Source organism: Ranitomeya variabilis, chromosome 5 (genome assembly GCF_051348905.1).
Source record: "Ranitomeya variabilis isolate aRanVar5 chromosome 5, aRanVar5.hap1, whole genome shotgun sequence".
Taxonomy (NCBI): domain Eukaryota; kingdom Metazoa; phylum Chordata; class Amphibia; order Anura; family Dendrobatidae; genus Ranitomeya; species Ranitomeya variabilis.
Window position 1 is genome coordinate 71,914,185 of NC_135236.1, and position 23,820 is coordinate 71,938,004.

The following is a 23,820-nucleotide window of genomic DNA, read 5'->3' on the forward strand; positions in this document are numbered from 1 at the left end:
TACAGCCAATGAAAACCCAAAAGTCATTATCTCAATAAATTTTAATAATTAACAAAACACCTGCAAAGGCTTCCTAAGTGTTTAAAAAGGTCCCTGTCATGATCCAGGCCGGGGGTTTGCTTCTTGTTATTTCTCCCCGGTCAGGTCATGCAGGTCTCTGCCTCGTTTTGGGTGCTGTGTAGCTATTTCAGTCTGCTGTGGCCTGCAGAGCAATATCAGTGATAGTTCATGCTTCCAGGCTAGAGCAGCTGACCCCTTGATACCGTGTTTGTCCTCTGCCCATGTACTCTGTTCCCGTGACTTCCCTTTCCTGCCTTCCCGCTTTGTTTTAGTGTTCGCTCCCTGTTCTTGGACCTCTTGGTATGTGACCCGGCTTGGCTTCTGACCTGTTTTACTGTCTCTCGTCTCGCTTATATCTGCTCCCGTCTGGCTCTAACTTCTGGCTTGTATTTGACCACGTATATTGCTGTGATCTCTGGTACTTCTTGTCCTGACGGTTTCTGACTCGGCTTGTCTGACCACTCTTTCGCCACTTGGTGGCGCTTGTGCTTCTGCTCAGTGGTGGTTATGCTGTGTGTGCAGCCTCTTTTCCCTCACCAGCATCCCATGTTGGAAATTGCGCTATACTACACTGCAGCAGCATTACAGTCCCTTAGTCTGTTTCAGTAGGCTCCACAATCATGGGGAAGACTGCTGACTTGGCAGATGTCCAGAAGGCAGTCATTGACACACTCCACAAGGAAGGTAAGCCACAAAAGGTCATTGCTAAAGAAGCTGGCTCTTCCCAGAGTGCTGTATCCAAGCATATTAGTGGAAGGAAAAAGTGCGGTAGAAAAAGGTGCACAAGCAACTGCGATTACCGCAGCCTTGAAAGGATTGTTAAGAAAAGGCCATTCAAAAGGGGAGATTCACAAGGAGTGGACTGCTGCTGGAGTCATTGCTTCAAGAGCCGCAAACACAGATGTATCCAGGACATAGGCTACAAGTGTCGCATATAATAGGATTTTCAATTTTGTATTGAAGAACTGAAATTAACTTTTTGTTGATATTCTAATTTTGTAAGTAGCACCTGTGTGCGCAGAGAAGAGCAACCAAGGTTATCAAGGGAATATAATAAGTCATTTATAATATAAAGGGAATAGGAAGACAGGTTCCCAAATGTAGGAATACATTTGGTAAAACAAATGCTTAGGGGCGACCGAACTACAATATACAAATGACTCCCATATCTACAACCATTTTAGCATGGTCCATAAGTGGTCTAATATATTTGCTACACAACACTGAAATAACTGCAAGAAAGAAAAGTTGTGGAATTATGGAAATGGAAGGATCAGTAGACATGTTACCCCCTTCCCAGGCTATAAACATCGGCCCCCAGGCGTCAGCTTTCCCTCGGCACATGAATTGCCGGCTTTTCTTCTGTCTATGTATGTAATGTAATATATACAGTGTATGTGTGTGTGTGTGTATATATATATATATATATATATATATATATATACACACACACACAGTGGGGCAAAAAAGTATTTAGTCAGTCAGCAATAGTGCAAGTTCCACCACTTAAAAAGATGAGAGGCGTCTGTAATTTACATCATAGGTAGACCTCAACTATGGGAGACAAACTGAGAAAAAAAAATCCAGAAAATCACATTGTCTGTTTTTTTATCATTTTATTTGCATATTATGGTGGAAAATAAGTATTTGGTCAGAAACAAAATTTGATCTCAATACTTTGTAATATATCCTTTGTTGGCAATGACAGAGGTCAAACGTTTTCTGTAAGTCTTCACAAGGTTGCCACACACTGTTGTTGGTATGTTGGCCCATTCCTCCATGCAGATCTCCTCTAGAGCAGTGATGTTTTTTGGCTTTTCGCTTGGCAACACGGACTTTCAACTCCCTCCAAAGGTTTTCTATAGGGTTGAGATCTGGAGACTGGCTAGGCCACTCCAGGACCTTGAAATGCTTCTTACGAAGCCACTCCTTCGTTGCCCTGGCGGTGTGCTTTGGATCATTGTCATGTTGAAAGACCCAGCCACGTTTCATCTTCAATGCCCTTGCTGATGGAAGGAGGTTTGCACTCAAAATCTCACAATACATGGCGCCATTCATTCTTTCATGTACCCGGATCAGTCGTCCTGGCCCCTTTGCAGAGAAACAGCCCCAAAGCATGATGTTTCCACCACCATACTTTACAGTAGGTATGGTGTTGGATGGATGCAACTCAGTATTCTTTTTCCTCCAAACACGACAAGTTGTGTTTCTACCAAACAGTTCCAGTTTGGTTTCATCAGACCATAGGACATTCTCCCAAAACTCCTCTGGATCATCCAAATGCTCTCTAGCAAACTTCAGACGGGCCCGGACATGTACTGGCTTAAGCAGTGGGACACGTCTGGCACTGCAGGATCTGAGTCCATGGTGGCGTAGTGTGTTACTTATGGTAGGCCTTGTTACATTGGTCCCAGCTCTCTGCAGTTCATTCACTAGGTCCCCCGCGTGGTTCTGGGATTTTTGCTCACCGTTCTTGTGATCATTCTGACCCCACGGGGTGGGATTTTGCGTGGAGCCCCAGATCGAGGGAGATTATCAGTGGTCTTGAATGTCTTCCATTTTCTAATTATTGCTCCCACTGTTGATTTCTTCACTCCAAGCTGGTTGGCTATTGCAGATTCAGTCTTCCCAGCCTGGTGCAGGGCTACAATTGTGTTTCTGGTGTCCTTTGACAGCTCTTTGACTCCAAACTCCACTATGGTGAAGACCAGACTGTTTGAGGGTGTGCACAGGTGTCTTTTTATACTGATAACAAGTTTAAACAGGTGCCATTACTACAGGTAATGAGTGGAGGAAAGAGGAGACTCTTAAAGAAGAAGTTACAGGTCTGTGAGAGCCAGAAATCTTCATTGTTTTTTTCTGACCAAATACTTATTTTCCACCATAATATGCAAATAAAATGATTAAAAAAACAGACAATGTGATTTTCTGGATTTTTTTTTCTCAGTTTGTCTCCCATAGTTGAGGTCTACCTATGATGTAAATTACAGACACCTCTCATCTTTTTAAGTGGTGGAACTTGCACTATTGCTGACTGACTAATTACTTTTTTGCCCCACTGTGTGTGTGTATATATATATATATATATATATATATATATATATATATGTCACTGACATCTACAGCTCTGGGAAAAATTAAGAGACCACTGCACAATTTTATAAAAATCAGCTTCTCTACGTGTCTGACAGCCATTCCATTCCAGTGTCAGTTGAATTCCACCTCAGGGTATGTGTCCACGTTCAGGATTGCATCAGGATTTGGTCAGGATTTTACATCAGTATTTGTAAGCCAAAACGAGTGGGTGATAAATACAGAAGTGGAGCATATGTTTCTTTTATACTTTTCCTCTAATTGTTCCACTCCTGGTTTTGGCTTACAAATACTGATGGAAAATTCTGACCAAAGACTGATGCAATCCTGAACGTGAACACATACCCTCATTCTACTTAATGTGCTTCTGATTAGGTGATCACCTGAACCAAATCTTATAGTATAAAAAACCCTGCTGTGGTGTTCACAATCCTCTTGCGATAGGACAAGCTGGATGGCAAAACAAGTGCTAATAATATCTCAAAAGTAATAGGAATGAAAAAATGACTTTTAGGCTGTGTGCACACGTTGTGGTTTTTTTTGCGTTTTTTTTCCGCGTTTCTTCGCTATAAAAAATTAATACATTATGCATCCCATCATTTAGAATGCATTCTGCAATTTTTGTACACATGATGCGTTTTTTTCCGCGAAAAAAACACATCATGGTAAAAAACGCAGCATGTTCATTAATTTTGCTGACTTTTTTAGTTTTTCCCGCTATTTAATGAATTGGGACTCTCCGGAAAAAAACGCGCAAAAAAAGCGTCAAAAACGCGCAAAATACGCATGCGGATTTCTTGCAGAAAATGTCTGGTTTTGCTCAGGAAATTTCTGCAAGAAATCCTGAACGTGTGCACATAGCCTTAGCCATGCCAAAGGAGTTGAAAAGTCTTGAATGAGGAAAATAATTCCTCAACTGCTTTACTAGCAGAGGGACACAATGAGTGTCTTGTTGCTTCCATCCTTAATATTTCTAAGACAGCAGTCCATTACAACAAGGCCAAGCAGCAGACATTGGAGACAACAACGCTACAGACCGGCAGAGGGCGAAAACGACTCTCCACTGACCGGGATGACCGTCATCTTATTAGAATGTCACTCAGCAACCGCAGGATGACAACAAGTGACCTACAAAAGAAATGGAAAATGGCAGCTGGGGTGAAGTGCACGGCAAGAACAGTTCATAACAAGCTCCTAGAGGCCGGACTCAAGTCAGGTAAAGCTAGAAAACAGCCTTTCATATTGGATTGGACCATAGAGGACTGGAGTAAGGTAATATTTTCTGATGAGTCTAATTTTCAGCTTTGCTGCTCAGGCAATGTTCCCCAACTCTGAGGACTGGTTTTTCCAGCAGGACAATGCGCCATGCCCACAGCTAGGTCAATCAAGGTGTGGATGAAGGATCACCACATCAAATCCCTGTCATGGCCAGCCCAATCTACAGGCCTGCACCCCATTAAAAACCTCTGGAATGTAATCAAGAGGAAGATGGATATTCACAAGCCATCAAATAAAGAAGAACTGCTTACATTTTTGTACCAGGAGTGGCATAAGGTCACCCAAAAGCAGTGTGAAAGACTAGCGGAAAACATGTCAAGACGCATGAAAGCTGTGATTACAAATCATGGTTATTCCACAAAATATTGATTTCTGAACTCTTCCTGAGTTAAAACATTAGTATTGTTGTTTCTAAATGACTATGAACTTGTTTGTTTGTTTTTTTGCATTATTTGTGGTCTGCAAGCACTGCATTTTTTTGTTATTTTGACCATTTCTCATTTTCAGAAAATAAATACAAAATGTATTGCTTGGAAATTTGGATACATCATGTCAGTAGTTTATAGAATAAAAGGACAATTTACATTTTACTTAAGAATATACCTATAAAGAGAAAAATCAGACAAACTGAAAATTTTGCAGTGGTTTCTTAATTTTTGCCAGAGCTGAATATATCTATGCATACCTCCCAACTTTCAAGGCCGCGGCAAATTTTAGGCCACACCTCTGACCACACCCATTTCACAACTAGTCACGCCCCAACCACACCCATTTAGCACTTCTGATCACAATGTTTCGTAAACAATAATTATAAACAAAAAAATATGGCCACACATGATGCTCCATACTGTATAATGGGCACACATGACGCTCCTTACTGTATAATGGCCCCAAATGATGCTTCGTACAGTGTACTGGCCCCATGTGATGCTCCATACAGTATAATGGGCCCACATGATGCTGCATACTGTATAATGACCACACATGATGCTCCATACTGTATAATGGCTCCACATGATGCTCCATACTGTATATTGGCCACACAGTGCTCCATACTGTATAATGGCCACACAGTTCTCCATACTGTATAATGGCTCCACATGATGCTCCATACTGTATAATGGCCACATGATGCTCCATACTGTTTAATGGCCACACATGACGCGCCATACTGTATAATGGCCATTGGCCACATTATGCTCCATACTGCATAATAGCCCCACATGATGCTTCATACTGTATAATGGCCACAAATGATGCGTACTGTATAATGGCCACACATGATGCTCCATACTATATAATGGCCACACATGATGCTCCTTACTGTATAATGGCTCCACATGATGCTCCATACTGTATAATGGCCACACATAATGCTCCATACTGTAAAATGGCTACATTATGCTCCATACTGTATAATGGCCACACATGATGCTCCATACTGTATAATGGCCCCAAATGATGCTGCATACAGTGTACTGGCCCCACGTGATGCTCCATGCAGTATAATGGGCCCACATGATGCTGCATACTGTATAATGGCCACACATGATGCTCCATACTGTATAATGGCCACACATGATGATCCATACTATATAATGGCCACACATGATGCTCCCTACTGTATATTGGCCACACAGTGCCCCATACTGTATAATGGCCACACATGATGCTCCATACTGTATAATGGCTCCACATGATGCTCCATACTGTATATTGGCCACACAGTACTCCATCCTGTATAATGGCCACACAGTGCTCCATACTGTATAATGGCCACACATGATGCTCCATACTGTATAATGGCCACACATGATGCCCCATACTGTGTAATGGCCACATGATGCTCCATACAGTATAATGGGCCCACATGATGCTGCATACTGTATAATGGCCACACATGATGCTCCATACTGTATAATGGCCACACATGATGCTTTGTACAGTATAATGGCCCCACACAATGCTGGGTGCAGTATAATGGCCACACATGGTTACCCCACCCCCATCATTGCCTTCTCCATCACTACACACACACACCTTTCACCGCACTCCCTTGCAGCAGCCGGCAGCTTCCACTCCCACGGCACTGAATGGTGTCATCCAGCTGCGCCGCTGACTGCTCACGTCGCTGCAGCTGTGATACACCACTTATAAAGACCTCCTGTGTCTCCTGTGCCAGTCAGTGTCAGAGCGAGGAGCAATATCTGCTCCGATCCGACACAGCCAGCGTCCGCTCTGTACACCTCGTACACATGCGACTCTGCTCAATACACCTCGTACACACACGACTCCGCTCCATACACCTTGCACATGCGGCTCCGCTCCGTACACCTCATACACACATGGCTCCTCCCCATACACCTCGTACACACACGGCTCCGCTCCATACACATTGCAGACGCTGCTCTGCTCCGTATACCTTACACACACGGCTCCGCTCCATACACCTCATACACACACGGCTCCTCCCCATACACCTCGTACACACACGGCTCCACTCCGTACACTTCGTACACACACGGCTCCGCTCCATACACCTCATACACACACGGCTCCGCTCCATACACCTTATACACACACGGCTCTGCTCTGTACACCTCATACACACACGGCTCCTCTCCATACATCTCGTACACACATGGCTCCGCTCCATACACCTCATACACACACGGCTCTACTCCATACACCTCGTACACACGGCTCCGCTCCATACACATTGCACATGCTGCTCCGCTCCATATACCTTGTACACACGTGGCTCTGCTCCTCACACCTCGTACACACGTGGCTCTGCTCTGTACACCTCGTACACACGTGGCTCCACTCCGTACACGTCTTACACACACGACTCCGCTCCATACACGTTTCACACGCTGCTCCGCTCCATACACCTCGTACACACGTGGCTTCGCTCCGTACACCTCTTACACACACGACTCCGCTCCATACACCTTTCACACGCTGCTCCGATCCATACACCTCGTACACATCCACACTGTAAACACCTCCTGAACTCACACATAAGCTTACCTTCCTCCAGCACCATGACAACCAGCAGAGTCCTGTACACGGAGGTCCTCCCGATCATGTGACCCCCTGACTCCTCCCATCCTGTGACTTCATCACAGGTCCTGTGTGCACAGAGCAGCCAATATGCTGCTCTGGGGGTGCAGGGGCTCAGGGAGCTGACCGGGTGATATACACACCTCCCAACCAGTGCGGGACAACTAATGTCCCACCCGGGATCGCGGAGCTGACTGTCAAAATCGGGACAGTCCCGCTGGATCCGGGATGGTTGGGAGGTATGTCTATGTATTCTATGTGTATATTTCTATTCTATCTATTCTAACCTGTCAGTGTGATTTTACTGTATTCAGCACATGAATTGCCGGCTTTTCTTCTATCTATGTAATATATACACATATATATGTGTGTGTGTCACTGACATCTATTATATCTATCTATTCTATGTGTATATATTTTTATTCTAACCTGTCAGTGTGATGTTACTGTATGCAGCACATGAATTGCCGGCTTTTCAAAGAACACCGGTGCGTAAAAATCGGACAGCACTCGCGTGGTCTGAGTGCTGTACGATTTTTTTTTTTCACATCCTTTGACTTCTATTGCCTGATCCAATTCGATTTCCGATTACATTCGCAGTACGATCGTGATCCGATCCAAGCAGGAAAAAAAACACAGATGAACACACAATGATAGAACAACATTGGTCCAAACTCAGTCTCATTTTTTTATCTGATTGCATTCATCCGATTTCGTCGTAAGTGGAAATGAGCCCCATCATAACTCCTGCACCCAGTAAACTTAGTGGCACATCACTGGAATCGCCGTCTATGCCCCAACATCAGATGAGGTAGCAAAAACCTGCTGATAGATTCCCTTTAATTGATAATCAGATAAAGCTTAAAAGCGGCAATTGAATAGGAATTTAGTAATCTAACATATTACGGTAGTTTGGATCTAGCTATTATGTCCTATTGTAGGTGCCCTTCCCCTTCAGTAATGTAATATGGTGCTCACAGCCTGGCCATAGTGTCTCCTTACAGCTTGGCCATTGTGTCCCCATACATAATAGATGACTGTCACCTGATCTGACAGCCTTCATCAGACATGGTCCAGAGATGCTGTCCCTTATTTCTGCCTGACATCACACAATGGTAGGAAACCGCCATTGAAATTATTGCTAACGGTTGTGACACAGGTAGAGGGGGCTTGTGGCGACTTCTAAATTGCAAGGGACTCAAGGGAGGAATGTTTTCATAAAATGAATGGGAAGAGTTGGCCAAAAGTCAAACTACTTATGCCCTCATTTACGCAAATTTTTTTGACAGTCGAGGGTCCACAAAAAGTAAACTGAGATGCGTGTTTTTATCCAGGTAGCCAATGGACCTGCAAAATATAAAAAGGATAGCAAATGGCTGTCATATACAGTATGTGTCATTCTGGAGCTGTCCATTTTTTTTACTGTATAATGGGGGTAGAGAAACTTGTATTTTTATTTTTATTTCTGCAAATGAGAAAATCTGATGCTGCGCTGAAGGTTAACACTAATACGTGGACCAAAAATGGATCTGATCCAGCACATCGATGAGAACTGGACTGATGTCTATACAAGGTCTAACTCATTATTCATCCTGTACAGTCAGTCATTGAAAAAGAAAAAAATATATATTAAATATATTAGATATTAAATATTAGATAAAAAGTGATCTAAAAGTCATATGTCGCCCAAAGGGAGAGCAATAAAACAAGTCAAGAGTCACAACACTCTCCATCGAAGGAAAAAATAATGTTCTGGCTCTAAGAATACAGCGACAAAAACAAATAATAAAAAAAAAGTTTTATTGTGCAAAGTCAAAAAACATACAGAAAAGATATAAATTGGGAATTGACATAATTCTACCAAATATTACAATTAATATTGTATTTATACCTGCCTTGAAAGCCATGAAAACAAAACAAAAATTTCTGAATTGCTGTTTTTTTTTCCCATTCCTCTCCCCAAAAAACGTATTTTTTAAAATAACATTCTGGCCCCAAAAATGATGTTCCACCAAAGTGTCCCTCAAAAAAGCACCGCACCCACCCCCCCCCCCCCCCCCCCAAAAAAAAAAAAAAAAAAATTGGTAAAAAAAGACACAGTGATGAAAAAAAGAAAATGAAATCAAATAAAAATTGCTGTTGCCTCAATGCCCAAAGTAGCTGCATTCCTAAAGGGTTAATCGTCTCGACTCCCATCATTATTGGAAGTACTGTTAAAAGTCTTTCCGTTATTCTGTCCACCTGACAGACGCAGGTGGAATTCATCGCTCTTCCCTCCTGAATCTCTGTAAAGTTCCCTCTGTTTCTACTTTTGTTGTTTGCAGATTTTTATATTTTAAAAAAGAAATGTGGAAACAATGAACAAGTCGGCTCATTGCTGCTTCCAGGATCGGCTCCATGAATCCTTGGTAAGAGGTTCTCGATGGACCCGTCTTCGCTTTTGATTTTGCCTCACTTCCAAGAGCTTTAACATTTTTTGGCTTATAGACTTATGTGACTGTTCGTGTTTTTAGGGACGAGCTGTTATTCTTTTTTTTTTGTTGTTGTTGGGGGAGGGGGGTAGCAAAAATACATTTTGTAGCGCTTACAATACCCTAGGGGTTGTCCTTGATTAGAAAAGCGCAAAAGCTTTCATTTTCTGTAAAAACAAAAAACAGCAACCACTCCTGGCTACAGCTCAGTTCTATTACTTTTAAGCAGAAACAGTATGAGGAGGGAGGGGGAAATGTGTGAGGAGACTATAGGGGCACACTGTGAGAGGATAGTGTGAAGAGGGGGCGCAGTATTCTTTTAAAAAGTCGTGGAAAATTTCTAGGTAACAACAAAGATCCAAAATTTCAGTCCATTGTGGAGAACAGGCTGAAGTGTTAAAGCCTTTTGGCTGTCTGATGAAATTGAAGTTACATATTTTACTTTCCGATTTCGGCTACTTTCCTGAAAACCTAAAAACCTTGGTGGTGTTATCGAAGAGCAAGGAGAAAGATTTCATCAGGATATCGAGGGGATGGAACGACGATACCAAGGTAGATGGAACGTGAGCATGATGGGGAACTACTGCTGGATGCTTCACAGAGAAGACCCTCAGGCCATAGATTGATATTTTCGGACTCTAGAGCCAACGTTCTATTTTACTTACGGGCATTCTCAACACCTAAACCTTCCCATAGGGAATAATGGAGATGCATGGGATTGTTATTGTTTCCTATGGATAGAATTCAGGTTTACGGCTGAATTTACCCATCGATATAGAAAATAAAACCAGATATTTTAATAGCAGACTACAAGGTATCTTCCATAATGTAGATCCAAACAGATCGGTGTTCACCTTGGAGATTTTGGTAACTTGAACCTCCGGAAAAGGGATCGACCTCCAGATTAAAGCTCATCCAAGTCCTGCTCTGAGCTTCGTCCTTGGCCTTCGTATGATTAAATATAGAATAATATAAATATTCATTCTACCTATTGCACAGCTGCATGGGACCCCGGGTATCAGTGGCGGGGGGTCTTTGGCTCTGGCATTTCCAGTAGTGTCTCTAGTGGTCTCATTGGTAGTGTCTGGCTGGGCTCAGTTCAGCCGAATTCCTGTTTTTTGCTGTATCCAGTCAATATAGCGGGTCACTCGGGTGTAAACTCCGGGCTTGTCCTTTATCCTGCACCCCTCGCCCCAGCTGATGACGCCGATAAGGTGCATACGGCCGTTTATAGGGCACACAAGTGGCCCCCCAGAATCACCCTGCCGGGAAGGAAAACAAAATGAGTATGCCAGACATTATGGACTACTTTAGGATGAATTCTGGCTGCTTTCTTTATAAAACAGCGCCACTCTTGTCCACAGGATGTATGCGGTATTGCAGCTCAGACCCATTTACAATAATGAAACAAAGATGCAGTTCCAGACACAACCCACGGTCAGATGTGGCTCTGTTTCTAGAAGAAAGCAGCCATTCTTAAAAATTCAGATTTTTCAATTTTTGATATCACTTTTTATATAAAAAAAAAATCTGAAATTTTCAATGAGGCCTAATATTAGGCTTATACTTCCTGTTCTGTACAGGTGAGAGACAGGATTACAATGGCAGATAACAGAGGAGATGTTACATCTTTCCTCCTCCTCCTTTCTGCACAATGACCTGTACCCAGATTAGGGCATGTTCAGAAAATACTTCTATACAAACAAATAGGGTCTAAGTCATTCTCACACTTTGGAAGTAGGGTTCTAATATTAGGCCTAGTGACCAGTGTGAAAATTGCAAGTTATTTTTTTTTTATATAGATAGTGATAAAAACATATTATCAAAAATATATATTTAATATAAAAAACAAATTTAAACAATATTTCATTTTCAGATTAAACATTACTATTAACAGATGTCTCACATTTATGGACATTTAGAAGATGCCTGTATTTAAATAAATTAATGAATCATGAAACCTCTTGCTATACAGCTGCCAGATCCAGTGTTTAAGGAGCTGTGTACAATGGCTTGTATCCAACTGGAGTGGACTGTGAGGAGGGATCTCGATGCTCCTCCCAAATGTCCCTTTCAGTTGGATGCCAGGCACCGTGTACAACAGTCTAAACTTTGATGTTAGCAGCTTAACTTTTTCCATGTTTCACGGCTGAGATGCTTGAAAACTGAAAATGTCAATAGCAAATATATCCCAGGCTTTGAAGGATGTTGTAAGGGGACATATGGCCATTGTGAGGATTTCTACAGCATTATGGGATTTTCTTCCATTTTTGGAGTGTAAGTATTACTGAATGCTTTGAACATTCAAAACACAGTCACCTGGCAGGCATCGTCCTGGTTCATCGTGTCCCCGGCGCACAACATATTTGCAGTCACCGTCCTGTCGGCCAGTTGTTCAGGGGTGCAGAGCTTGTCAGGATACAGCCTCACGTGACCTTCTTTAAGTTGGTCGGACATGAGTGGAGAATCTGAAGGTAGATGTGTGAAGAGATAAGATTATTGGTAAAGGTCATAGAAGACATGGAATACAAAGACCCCTGAGAGCTTACGTGATATCTAGTAATACCTTTTAATTCTCAGATTCCCATATTTATCATATTAATTTGCATTCAATCAGTTATTGCAAAACAAATTATACTAAATACGGTTGGAAAGGGTTGGTTGGATATGAAAAGTAAAATTTTTTTTTTTAAATGCCAAATGTGATTCTTAAGCAAGAAATGGGGGCGCTGTTTCATTGAAATGTATAGAAAATAGTCTCCACCCACTGTGGTGAAAAGTGGTACTGCAATAACCAATATCTTGAAGATTGTGAGGTCAGCCTTATATATTTTTATATTATTTTATGTGGTTACATTATTTTATTTTGTATCATATCTCATTAGACTTTATAATCTATCATATGTTGGATCAATCTTCATATACTCCCTTTTAATGTTTTAATAGCAGCCGTTCCATATATAGAGCGAGACAAATGTGAGTCCTACAGAGATTGTGGACTATGTTTCCTCGCATTGATTTTTCCTTACTATGCGCATGTTTCCCAAATCCTGAGATTTCACATTCTGTCCAGTCTGGCAGCATCTGGTCCTTGACAGGCATACATGCTGGCCGGGCGCTGTCCGTCTCCATAGAGCAGGATCCAGAGGAAGACTTGAGCTTTAGAAGAGCTGTAAAGCATCAGAAGATATATGACAAATGTGTTACCATCTACGCAATCATATAATAATATACTGAGGAGCAGACAGTCATAACCATGAGTGTAGGCAGAGGTCACCATTGTTAGGGTCTTCTGCCAAGCAAGGTGATCCTTGACGAATGCTAAGAGGTGGAAAAACGAGCAGAAGTCATGTCCAGTCATCGGGAACGAAACAGCTGTTGTTTCTTTGCATCATCTATCTATGGGTTAGATAATAGTTGACCAAACCCACCAATTTTGGCTATATCTGATGTACGTGGTGGCCTCCTGACCTTTTTTACCGATAGATGATGTGCTTGGAAAGAAGAGTCAGTGGTGGCATCAGAAGATCCCCAGGATCAATATATGCCGAAAAAATCCTATCATATGCCATCACGTAGACGTCTTTCACACATCCAATTTTCTCGCACTTCGCCTACCCGTGTTTTTTAGAAATAGAACCCACACTCAATCTGGTCTATGGGGCTGTTCACATCTCTACTTTTTTCCAGACCAAGTGTTCACACCAAAAAAAGGAGAAAATGAACCCATGTCCATGTTTGGGTCAAGTTGGAGGGTCAGTGAAAAACTTGGTTAGCACGCTGATGGCAACTTAGACTATGTGCCCACAATGTCTTCTTCTAGCGGATTCTGTGGCCTAATAAATGCTAAAAAGAACGGACAGCGTGCAGAGCAATGTCAAAACGACTCCATGTGCACATGTTCCGTTTTTTTTGGAACTCCTTTCCACCACATCAGGCTTCCAAAGCCTTGAAGAGGCTAAAACAAGTGACTGGTCAATTCTTTTATGTTATATATGGAATAATAAATTGTGAAAAATGCCGACAGCAAAGCCATCGCAAAAGACACCCAAAGAGGCATCAGCCTAGCCAAATCAGATTTCTTGATTTGCACTGATGAGGGGCAACAGCTCCACAAACATGTGTCTGCAAATTAAGATTTTGGTTTGGATTTTATCCCAAGTCATGTGGCAATCAAAATTAAAAAAATTTAGATAATACACAACCGGCATTTTCCTGAATCGTCTTCTGCAGGTTCGCGGGTGTCTACAATCCTGTTCACAATTTCACTCAATGTTTTAGTGTATGTGCACTCGTCTTTTTGATACACTGCTTTTCCCGAACAGTCTTCTTTGGCATCTTTTGGATCATTTTTAACAGAACACATTCACAGTAAGTCCTTTTGACATTGCTGTGCATTATGTTCATTTTTTTACATTTTTTTTTTTGCTCCTGAAAAAGATGCTATGTACTCTTTTTGGGAGAGGCATGAGAAACCTCCATCATTTATTTTTTTGCATGCAGGAAAAAAAAAATGATATGACAAGGTAAGGAGACTTATAGGCCATGCAATGCTCCTCTGGGGAATTAAATACATTTAATTTAAGTCTCCTTACACTGGCATGTCAGGCATGCTACTCTGCTCAAAAAGAGACTTTACCCCTTAGATTCCCTTGTCAGAGGCCTTTCACCCAGCCAAAGAGGTATTCACACTAGACCAGTAGGGTCCCAGCAGCGTGAGACGACCTTGTCGTTGGTTGCTGGGCATGCTTGAATTGGCCAAATTGTGTGCTAAGCATCTCAATTTTTTCTTATTATCCAGAGCAGTATTGTTATTCATATTTCATGTCTACATGCTTTAGCATGATACAGTGCAACTTCTTTTATATATAGCAAGTTTTATCCCAAATCATGTGGCAAGGCTCATTAAAGGGTCAATATTAACTTTTAGGATTGCTAGAGTTCTAGCCCTCTGCTGTTGTGGTGACTGTCATACTATATGGGGGGCTGTTGGAGGGACCATCATACTATATAGAGTGCTGTTGGGCAGCCATCATACAATAATAGGTGCTGTTGGGGATCAGCATCATACCGTAAGGGCAGGATAAAGTTACGTTAAAGCCAAGCACACCATTGTTTTTCTTGTGAAATTTTCAATAAGTTTGATGTCACATGACCCTCTTCCCATTGGAAAAAATAAAGTTTGATCCAAAATGGTCGACTTCAAAATGGCAGCCATGGTCACCACCCATCTTGAAAAGTTTTCCCCCTCCCATATACTAATGTGCCACAAACAGGAAGCTGATATCACCGACCATTCCCATTTTATTTAGGTGTATCCATATAAATGGCCCACCCTGTACTATGTAGGGGACTGTGTTGACCTTCATACTATATGGAAGCTGTGGGGGCCATTATGCTGTATGAGAGGCTTTGGTAGACATCATACTTTATATAGGGGTCTGTGGTGAGTGCCATACTGTATGGGGGGCTGTGCTGACCATGCTACTGTCTGTGGTATCATACTTTGTGCACAGTTTGTGGGGCAATCGGCATGAGAACATAATCGGAGCTCTGCACTGCCCCATAGTATAACATTGGGCCGAGTGTTCTCAGATCGTACTCGACCATGCTATACGGCAGTGTGAATGAGGTCTTATGGTGGCACACTGGGGGTCAATATCATTCTAGGGGAAGCAAGGAGGCATTATTATTGTTATAAGAAAGCACAGAGGGTGTTTGTATTATTATAAGAGGTGCAGGGTCAGTATTATAAGGGGTCAAGGAAAAGTAGAGCGGATAACAACATCATACGGTCACTGTATGGTGGTGATATTAGTCCTCATACAGAGGTTTTGGTTAATGGTCAGTATGGCGGTATTATTATTGTTCTATCTTATATGGCGGTATTATTATTGTTCTATCTTATATGGCGGTATTATTAGAAATATTGTAATAAATGTTGATTTCCTCCAGGCAGGGTTATATGTGAGGCTCGGGGCCTGTGTGCTTTCTAATGCCAGGGCTGAGTTTCAGTTCCAGTCCGTCCCTGCATGATTCTCGGCTCTTCTCTGTGGGCGTGTTCTCCAGAACCACGCCCAGTTGTCTAACAAGACTAGATTTATAGATGGTAAACAGGAGGACATATCTCAGGAATGGAGAGGAGCAGGAAAAAAAGAAAAACAATGCCGGATTCAGGAGAGCAGCGGAATTTACACGAGATGAAAAAAAAAAATCATGGGAAGAGACGGGTCTTTTTAAAATATTGGGCATGAAAGTAAAAATTCTGAGAGTGCATACTCACCAATATCATTGTCAAAGGTGAAATCATCGAAGTGAGGGTGTATGTACATTCGTTCCACTCTGAAGCTTTGCTCCTGCTCGCCCGGCACAATCTGCATTGTCCGCCCCAATTTTACCCGTAAGCGACTTGGGGAGACCCTGTAAGGAGAAGCTGTCAGTGAGCGACCCGACATCTACTCGGCATCATCCATGGTCAGACCCGACATCTACTCGGCATCATCCATGGTCAGGCCCGACATCTACTCTGCATCATCCATGGTCAGGCCCGACATCTACTCTGCATCATCCATGGTCAGGCCCGACATCTACTCTGCATCATCCACGGTCAGACCCGACATCTACTCGGCATCATCCATGGTCAGGCCCGACATCTACTCTGCATCATCCATGGTCAGACCCGACTTCTACTCGGCATCATCCATGGTCAGACCCGACATCTACTCGGCATCATCCATGGTCAGACCTGACATCTACTCGGCATCATCCATGGTCAGATCCGACATCTACTCGGCATCATCCATGGTCAGGCCCGACATCTACTCGGCATCTTCCATGGTCAGCCCCGACGTCTACTCTGCATCATCCATGGTCAGACCCGACATCTACTCGGCATCATCCATGGTCAGGCCCGACATCTACTCGGCATCATCCATGGTCAGGCCCGACATCTACTCTGCATCATCCATGGTCAGACCCGACATCTACTCGGCATCATCCACGGTCAGACCCGACATCTACTCGGCATCATCCATGGTCAGGCCCGACATCTACTCTGCATCATCCATGGTCAGACCCGACTTCTACTCGGCATCATCCATGGTCAGACCCGACATCTACTCGGCATCATCCATGGTCAGACCCGACATCTACTCGGCATCATCCATGGTCAGATCCGACATCTACTCGGCATCATCCATGGTCAGGCCCGACATCTACTCGGCATCTTCCATGGTCAGCCCCGACATCTACTCTGCATCATCCATGGTCAGACCCGACATCTACTCGGCATCATCCATGGTCAGGCCCGACATCTACTCGGCATTATCCATGGTCAGACCCGACATCTACTCGGCATCATCCATGGTCAGACCTGACATCTACTCGGCATCATCCATGGTCAGACCCGACATCTACTCGGAATTATCCATGGTCAGACCCAACATCTACTCAGCATCATCCATGGTCAGACCCAACATCTACTCGGCATCATCCATGGTCAGACCCAACATCAGCACCATCCATGGTCAGACCCAACATCTACTTGGCATCATCCATGGTCAAACCCGACATCTACTCGGCATCATCCATGGTCAGACCCGACATCTACTCAGCATCATCTATGGTCAGACCCAACATCAGCATCATCCATGGTCAGACCCGACATCTACTCGGCATCATCCATGGTCAGACCAGACATCTACTCGGCATCATCTATGGTCAGATCCGACATCTACTCGGCATTATCCATGGTCAGACCCGACATCTACTCGGCATCATCCATGGTCAGACCCGACATCTACTCGGCATCATCCATGGTCAGACCCGACATCTACTCGGCATCATCCATGGACAGACCCGACATCTACTCAGCATCATCCATGGTCAGACCCAACATCTACTCTGCATCATCCATGGTCAGACCCGACATCTACTCGGCATCATCCATGGTCAGACCCGACATCTACTCGGCATCATCCATGGACAGACCCGACATCTACTCGGCATCATCCATGGTCAGACCCGACATCTACTCTGCATCATCCATGGTCAGACCCGACATCTACTCGGCATCATCCATGGTCAGACCCGACATCTACTCGGCATCATCCATGGACAGACCCGACATCTACTCGGCATCATCCATGGTCAGACCCAACATCTACTCTGCATCATCCATGGTCAGACCCGACATCTACTCGGCATCATCCATGGTCAGACCCGACATCTACTCGGCATCATCCATGGACAGACCCGACATCTACTCGGCATCATCCATGGTCAGACCCGACATCTACTCGGCATCATCCATGGTCAGACAAACAAATGACTCACTCTTCATGGAGGCAATGGGCGGCCGTCACCACCCAGCAGGAATTTATGAGTGTTCCTCCGCAACGAAAATACTCTGCTGTACCCCTGGAGATGCGAAAGATGGCCGCCGTCCATGGGTGAGAGCTTATATGTGTGGATCTACCCCCGGCGATCTTAAAGCGAGGCATTAGCTGAGGTCGTCGGATTCCACAAGTTTCTATTAGAAAAGAAAAAAAAAACTTTAGACGACTAATTCTTTCCTGAGTTCCTGGTTGAGAAATCATTCACTGTCACTTACGGCATCGGGGGACGTCGCAGAACTCCCAGGACGTTTCGGTGCCGTTCATCACATGACACCAAGGACGGATGTCATTGTCCGGATTCCTGCAAAGTAAACGGCTTTAGACATCTATATATTACATTGTTATTCCCATCTCCAAGATCCTATCTCAGCATGTAGTAGGAGTAATATTAATAACAAAAAATACCTCAAATTAGAAATGTAGTATAGTTCTTCTGATTAGCTATGTGGCCAACACCTTGTGCAGGGCATTGCAGTAGCTTAGGTATCCATGGTTATGACCACTCATGTAATGACTGTTAACTGTTAGTGGTTGTAACCATGGTTACCTAAGCTACTATAGTGAGGAAAGAGATACAGTGAATCAGAAGAACTATACTACATTTCTAATTGGAGGTATTTGCTAATATTATTATTATTTCACCAACTACGTATTAGGATAGGATCTTGGAGATGGGAATATCAATTTAAGTTTATCGATATTGCGTGATTCCTCCGTATTCCTCCTGGAAATGAATGACTAAATTGACAACTGGGCGTCACTGTTCCTATATATGCCCACATTTGCCCCCTTTGCCCGGACATCTACAAAAGACCTCCCAGACTCACAGAAGACTTAGCAAATCACCTAGGTGCTCTAAAGCCTCCGTCTAGAGATGACCGGGGTCCAACTTCACAGTTAGGGGGCAGGATAAGGGGTGTGAAGGGTGCATGGCATGGTAAAGGGAGACTAGTTTGGGGGACAAATACCACCCACTGTGAAAGTTGGTAAACGTGCTATTGACCAGTGTGAACGATGCCAGTATGTGTACAGCGCTGCTGAGTATGTGAGCGCCACAGCTACAGACATAAATGAAGAACGGGAACGCCATTGTCCATTTAGCTATACATTTCCAGGAGGAACAACTGAGGAACGACACAACGCAGAGTTTGTAGAAACAACATTCTAGAATTTCTGTTTTATGGGGAAAGTGCAGTCAATAGGGAGCCTCAGTGTGACATAAGGTGGTACCCCCTGGCCATAAAATACCAAATTTTCAAGCAATAAATCTCACCTGCAGTAGTTGTGGCTCCCCAGCCGCAGTCGGCGGGCGCTGCCTTTCCAGGCACTAAACTGCTTATTCTTTAGTTCAGGTGAGTCCCATCGTAGGCAGCTGGCACCAGATAGGGTGGTACTCCACGATCCCCCATAGGTGGTCCCTCGCTCAGAGTAACAGTCTGTCGCGTCTGGTCAGGAGGGATGTCATTATTATACATCGGACATTTCACTGGTACTCTATCGGTCATTAGTCATTTATCTGTTTGCGCAGTCGTCGCATCATGGCGCAGAAAGACCAGATGGAAAATATATATATTTTTTCTTTAAAAAAGCACCACTTATGACCACTAGGTGGAGACAATATAAAAGAATTCTGTGACCTTCAGATGACTTCCATGTAAGACTCTTCAAGAGCGATCATTATAGGTGCAGCATACATGGCAAGAACATTTCCCAACACTTCTTGGCTTTCGACTTTGGGGACAATTTTTTTATTTAAATGCCAGTAATAGGGGCTAAAAATCATTTTTACAATTGGGTTTAATTAAAAATGTTGCACCGTTTGCCTTGTATAGCCTCAGTGTTACTGCAGAATGAGTTAACTGAGAATCCGTCAGTGAGCTTATTTTGACTGTCTGGTGGGGAGTTTGTATTGTTTTTGTTCTGACTGTTTGTCAGCTCACTATGATGGCCTGATGGGGATAGTATAAAGGGCACACAGTTGGCAGGGGCACTGTTAAAATTTTGCATTGGGCCCCATGAGGACTCGTCCACCTTTGTGAATATTTTTTTTTTACTTGATTGCAGGTATTTGGGGCCAAAATGTTTTGCAACTGGCTTGTATTTAAATCCTTGCACCATTTGTATTCTATAGCCCTTTATTGCTGGCTGCAGAATGAGTTAGCTAAGCATCCATCAGTGAGCTTATTCTGATGGGGAGTTTGTAACTCTTTTTTGTTTCTGTTCTCAGCTGATTTATCACATCAAAATAGAATGTGCAGGGAAACAATGAGTGTAAAAATCAAATGGGGCAAAATTTGTAATGCAAACCAATTGCAAAAAATATATTTTTTAGCTATTTTTTAAGTACAAAAAATTGTCCACAAAGCTGGACGACCCCTTTAAGTGACGCCTGTGTGTATTCCTGTATGTAATAATGGTTTATGCAGTAATTAGATGGCGGTAATAATTCCATCACTACGTGTGATTTATGTCCATAATTGCTGGAGGATGTCATTGTTCTCCTGTGAGCGGCTTCCTGCCGTTTGACAATGGCCGTTCTCCAGGGTGTGCAGCTGGCACTCACTTTTTCGGCAGGCGGGCACGCTGCAGTAATCCCAGATGTACTTCCCATTCTTAAATATATAACACCAGGGATTTTTATCACCATCCGGATTCCTGTAAGATAATATATGGCTGTAATCTCCCTGTGGCAGGAGCTCATTCACTCTACAGATCATAGAAATGTCTCATTGCTGGACCTCCACCAAAATGGTTTCCTGCCTCGGAACTGACAACCCGAATTTACAGCCTCATAAACATATTTGAGGTTGTCAGCTCAGGTCAGGAGACTGACGGTCAGTACAGGTACTGAGGTCCAAATACGGACCGTTAAGTACGAGCATCTGAACTTGACCTAGATGTCCTCGATGTCCATCACTGGTCTAATACAGATTATTATCCACTTCACGTATAAAAAAAAAAAAGTTCTTATGAAATGACAGCTATCAGAGATCTTGTATATGGTAAGAGATTGCTATAGAAAGCAGTGAGCCATACACGGGTGTGTCCATCTCATGGCCTAGAACGAGCCATACACCAGTGTGTCCATCTCATGGCCAAGAGCGAGCCATAGAACGGTGTGTCCATCTCATGGCAAAGAGAGAGCCATACACCGGTGTGTCCATCTCATGGCCAAGAGCGAGCCATACACCGGTGTGTCCATCTCATGGCCAAGAGTGAGCCCTACACCGGAGTGTCCATGTCATGGCCAAGAGCGAGCCATACACTGGTGTGTCCATCTCATGGCCAAGAACGAGCCATAGACCGGTGTGTACATCTCATGGCCAAGAGCGAGCCATACACCGGTGTGTCCATCTCATGGCCAAGAGTGAGCCATACATCGGTGTGTCCATCTCACGGCCAAGAGCGAGCCATACACCGGTGTGTCCATCTCATGGCCAAGAACGAGCCATAGACCAGTGTGTACATCTCATGGCCAAGAGCGAGCCATAGACCGGTGTATACATCTCATGGTCAAGAGCGAGCCATACACCAGTGTGTCCATCTCATGGCCAAGAGCGAGCCATACGCCAGTGTGTCCATCTGATGGCCAAGAGCGAGCCATAGACCGGTGTGTCTATCTCATGGCCAAGAGCGAGCCCTACACTGGAGTGTCCAACTCATGGCCAAGAGCGAGCCATAGACCGGTGTGTCCATCTCATGGCCAAGAGCGAGCCATACATCGGTGTGTCTATCTCATGGCCAAGAGTGAGCCATACACCGGAGTGCCCATCTCATGGCCTAGAGCGAGCTATACGCTGGTGTGTCCATCTCATGGCCAAGAGCGAGCCATAGACTGGTGTGTACATCTCATGGCCAAGAGCGAGCCATACACCGGTGTGTCCATCTCATGGCCAAGAGAGAGCCATACACCGGAGTGTCCATCTCATGGCCAAGAGAGAGCCATACACCGGAGTGTCAATCTCATGGCCAAGAGGGAGCCATACACCAATATGTCCATCTCATGGCCAAGAGCAAGCCATACATCGGTGTGTCTATCTCACGGCCAAGAGCGAGCCATACACCGGTGTGTCCATCTCATGGCCAAGAGAGAGCCATACACCGGAGTGTCCATCTCATGGCCAAGAGAGAGCCATACACCGGAGTGTCAATCTCATGGCCAAGAGGGAGCCATACACCAATATGTCCATCTCATGGCCAAGAGCAAGCCATACATCGGTGTGTCTATCTCACGGCCAAGAGCGAGCCATACACTGGTGTGTCCATCTCATGGCCAAGAGCGAGCCATACACCGGTGTGTCCATCTCATGGCCAAGAGCGAGCCATACACCGATATGTCCATGTTATGGCCAAGAGCGAGCCATACACCGGTGTGTCCATCTCATGGCCAAGAGCGAGCCATACATCGGTGTGTCCATCTCACGCCCAAGAGCGAGCCATACACCGGTGTGTCCATCTCATGGCCAAGAGTGAGCCATACACCGGTGTGTCCATCTCATGGCCAAGAGCGAGCCATACACCGGTGTGTCCATCTCATGGCCAAGAGTGAGCCATACATCGGTGTGTCCATCTCACGGCCAAGAGCGAGCCATACCCTGGTGTGTCCATCTCATGGCCAAGAGCGAGCCATACACTGGTGTGTCCATCTCATGAAGAGCAGACTCACCAAAACCTTGTCAAATGACAAATGCACTCGCAGGGTGCAGCAGGCCCCCGAAAATAAATGCTAAAGCAGCACAGGTGCTAGCTACTGATGAGAGCAACCACCCACGAGTGTTGCTGGTACCTGCAATGGTTGTGGTTTCCTATGCCGAGCTGTTGCGCGTCACGGTGTTGGGTGTTGTATGGCTTCTGATTAAGCCCCTGCGAGTTCCAGTTGACGCAGACTTGTCCGCTGTATGTCCGGCTGTGGTTTCCTCGGTAGGACTGCCCTGAGCCCTCATAGCAGGAAGCCAAATTATCTGCACAGTGATAATCAGATACTAAATATGACCGGACATAATTAATATAAAGAGGTACTCTGCCTCAATTATATATGTCAAAGGGTTGGGGGCCAATATACCCCCCATAACTGTGCCAGGTTTGACCTCCCCAGTGTTTTTTACCACCATTGGAACAAGTGTCGACACCCTTGTTAGCAGTTTCCCTATAGATGGAGGGTCCTGAACCAATTTCCCTGCTAAGTAGCAACTAAGTTGGCCCCTTCTCTCTAAGGGCCCATATACAGTGCACCCTGTCCATATTATACCCTCATAATATACAGTACAACCTGGCGCCCCCCCCCCCCCCACATACCTATCTCACAGTGCTCTCCGGTGAATCCGCTGAGGCAGTTACACAGGTAATTCGGGGAGTACAGCGCCTGCAGACATCGTCCTCCATTGTAACACCTGGTCTCTGTACAATCTGTTGAAAACAGCATGAGAGAGAATAAGCTTTATGGTCTGTCCCGAGCC

General features: G+C 44.3%; 1 protein-coding gene across 2 annotated transcripts in view; it reads right to left on the reverse strand.

Moving 5' to 3' along the window:
- Positions 1-9,277: 9,277 nt before the first annotated feature.
- Positions 9,278-23,820, reverse strand: part of PLAT (plasminogen activator, tissue type) — a 28,562-nt gene continuing 14,019 nt past the window's right edge. For both annotated transcript variants that reach the window (XM_077262218.1, XM_077262219.1), the window contains exons 6-15: positions 23,660-23,770; positions 23,151-23,325; positions 20,928-21,019; positions 19,638-19,809; positions 18,580-18,665; positions 18,303-18,498; positions 16,252-16,388; positions 12,998-13,138; positions 12,288-12,436; positions 9,278-11,230 (exon numbers count right to left, since the gene is read on the reverse strand). In XM_077262218.1, coding sequence (XP_077118333.1) covers positions 11,063-11,230; positions 12,288-12,436; positions 12,998-13,138; positions 16,252-16,388; positions 18,303-18,498; positions 18,580-18,665; positions 19,638-19,809; positions 20,928-21,019; positions 23,151-23,325; positions 23,660-23,770 — 1,427 coding nt within the window. In that variant the 3' untranslated portion in view covers positions 9,278-11,062. The remainder of the gene's footprint in view (positions 11,231-12,287; positions 12,437-12,997; positions 13,139-16,251; positions 16,389-18,302; positions 18,499-18,579; positions 18,666-19,637; positions 19,810-20,927; positions 21,020-23,150; positions 23,326-23,659; positions 23,771-23,820) is intronic.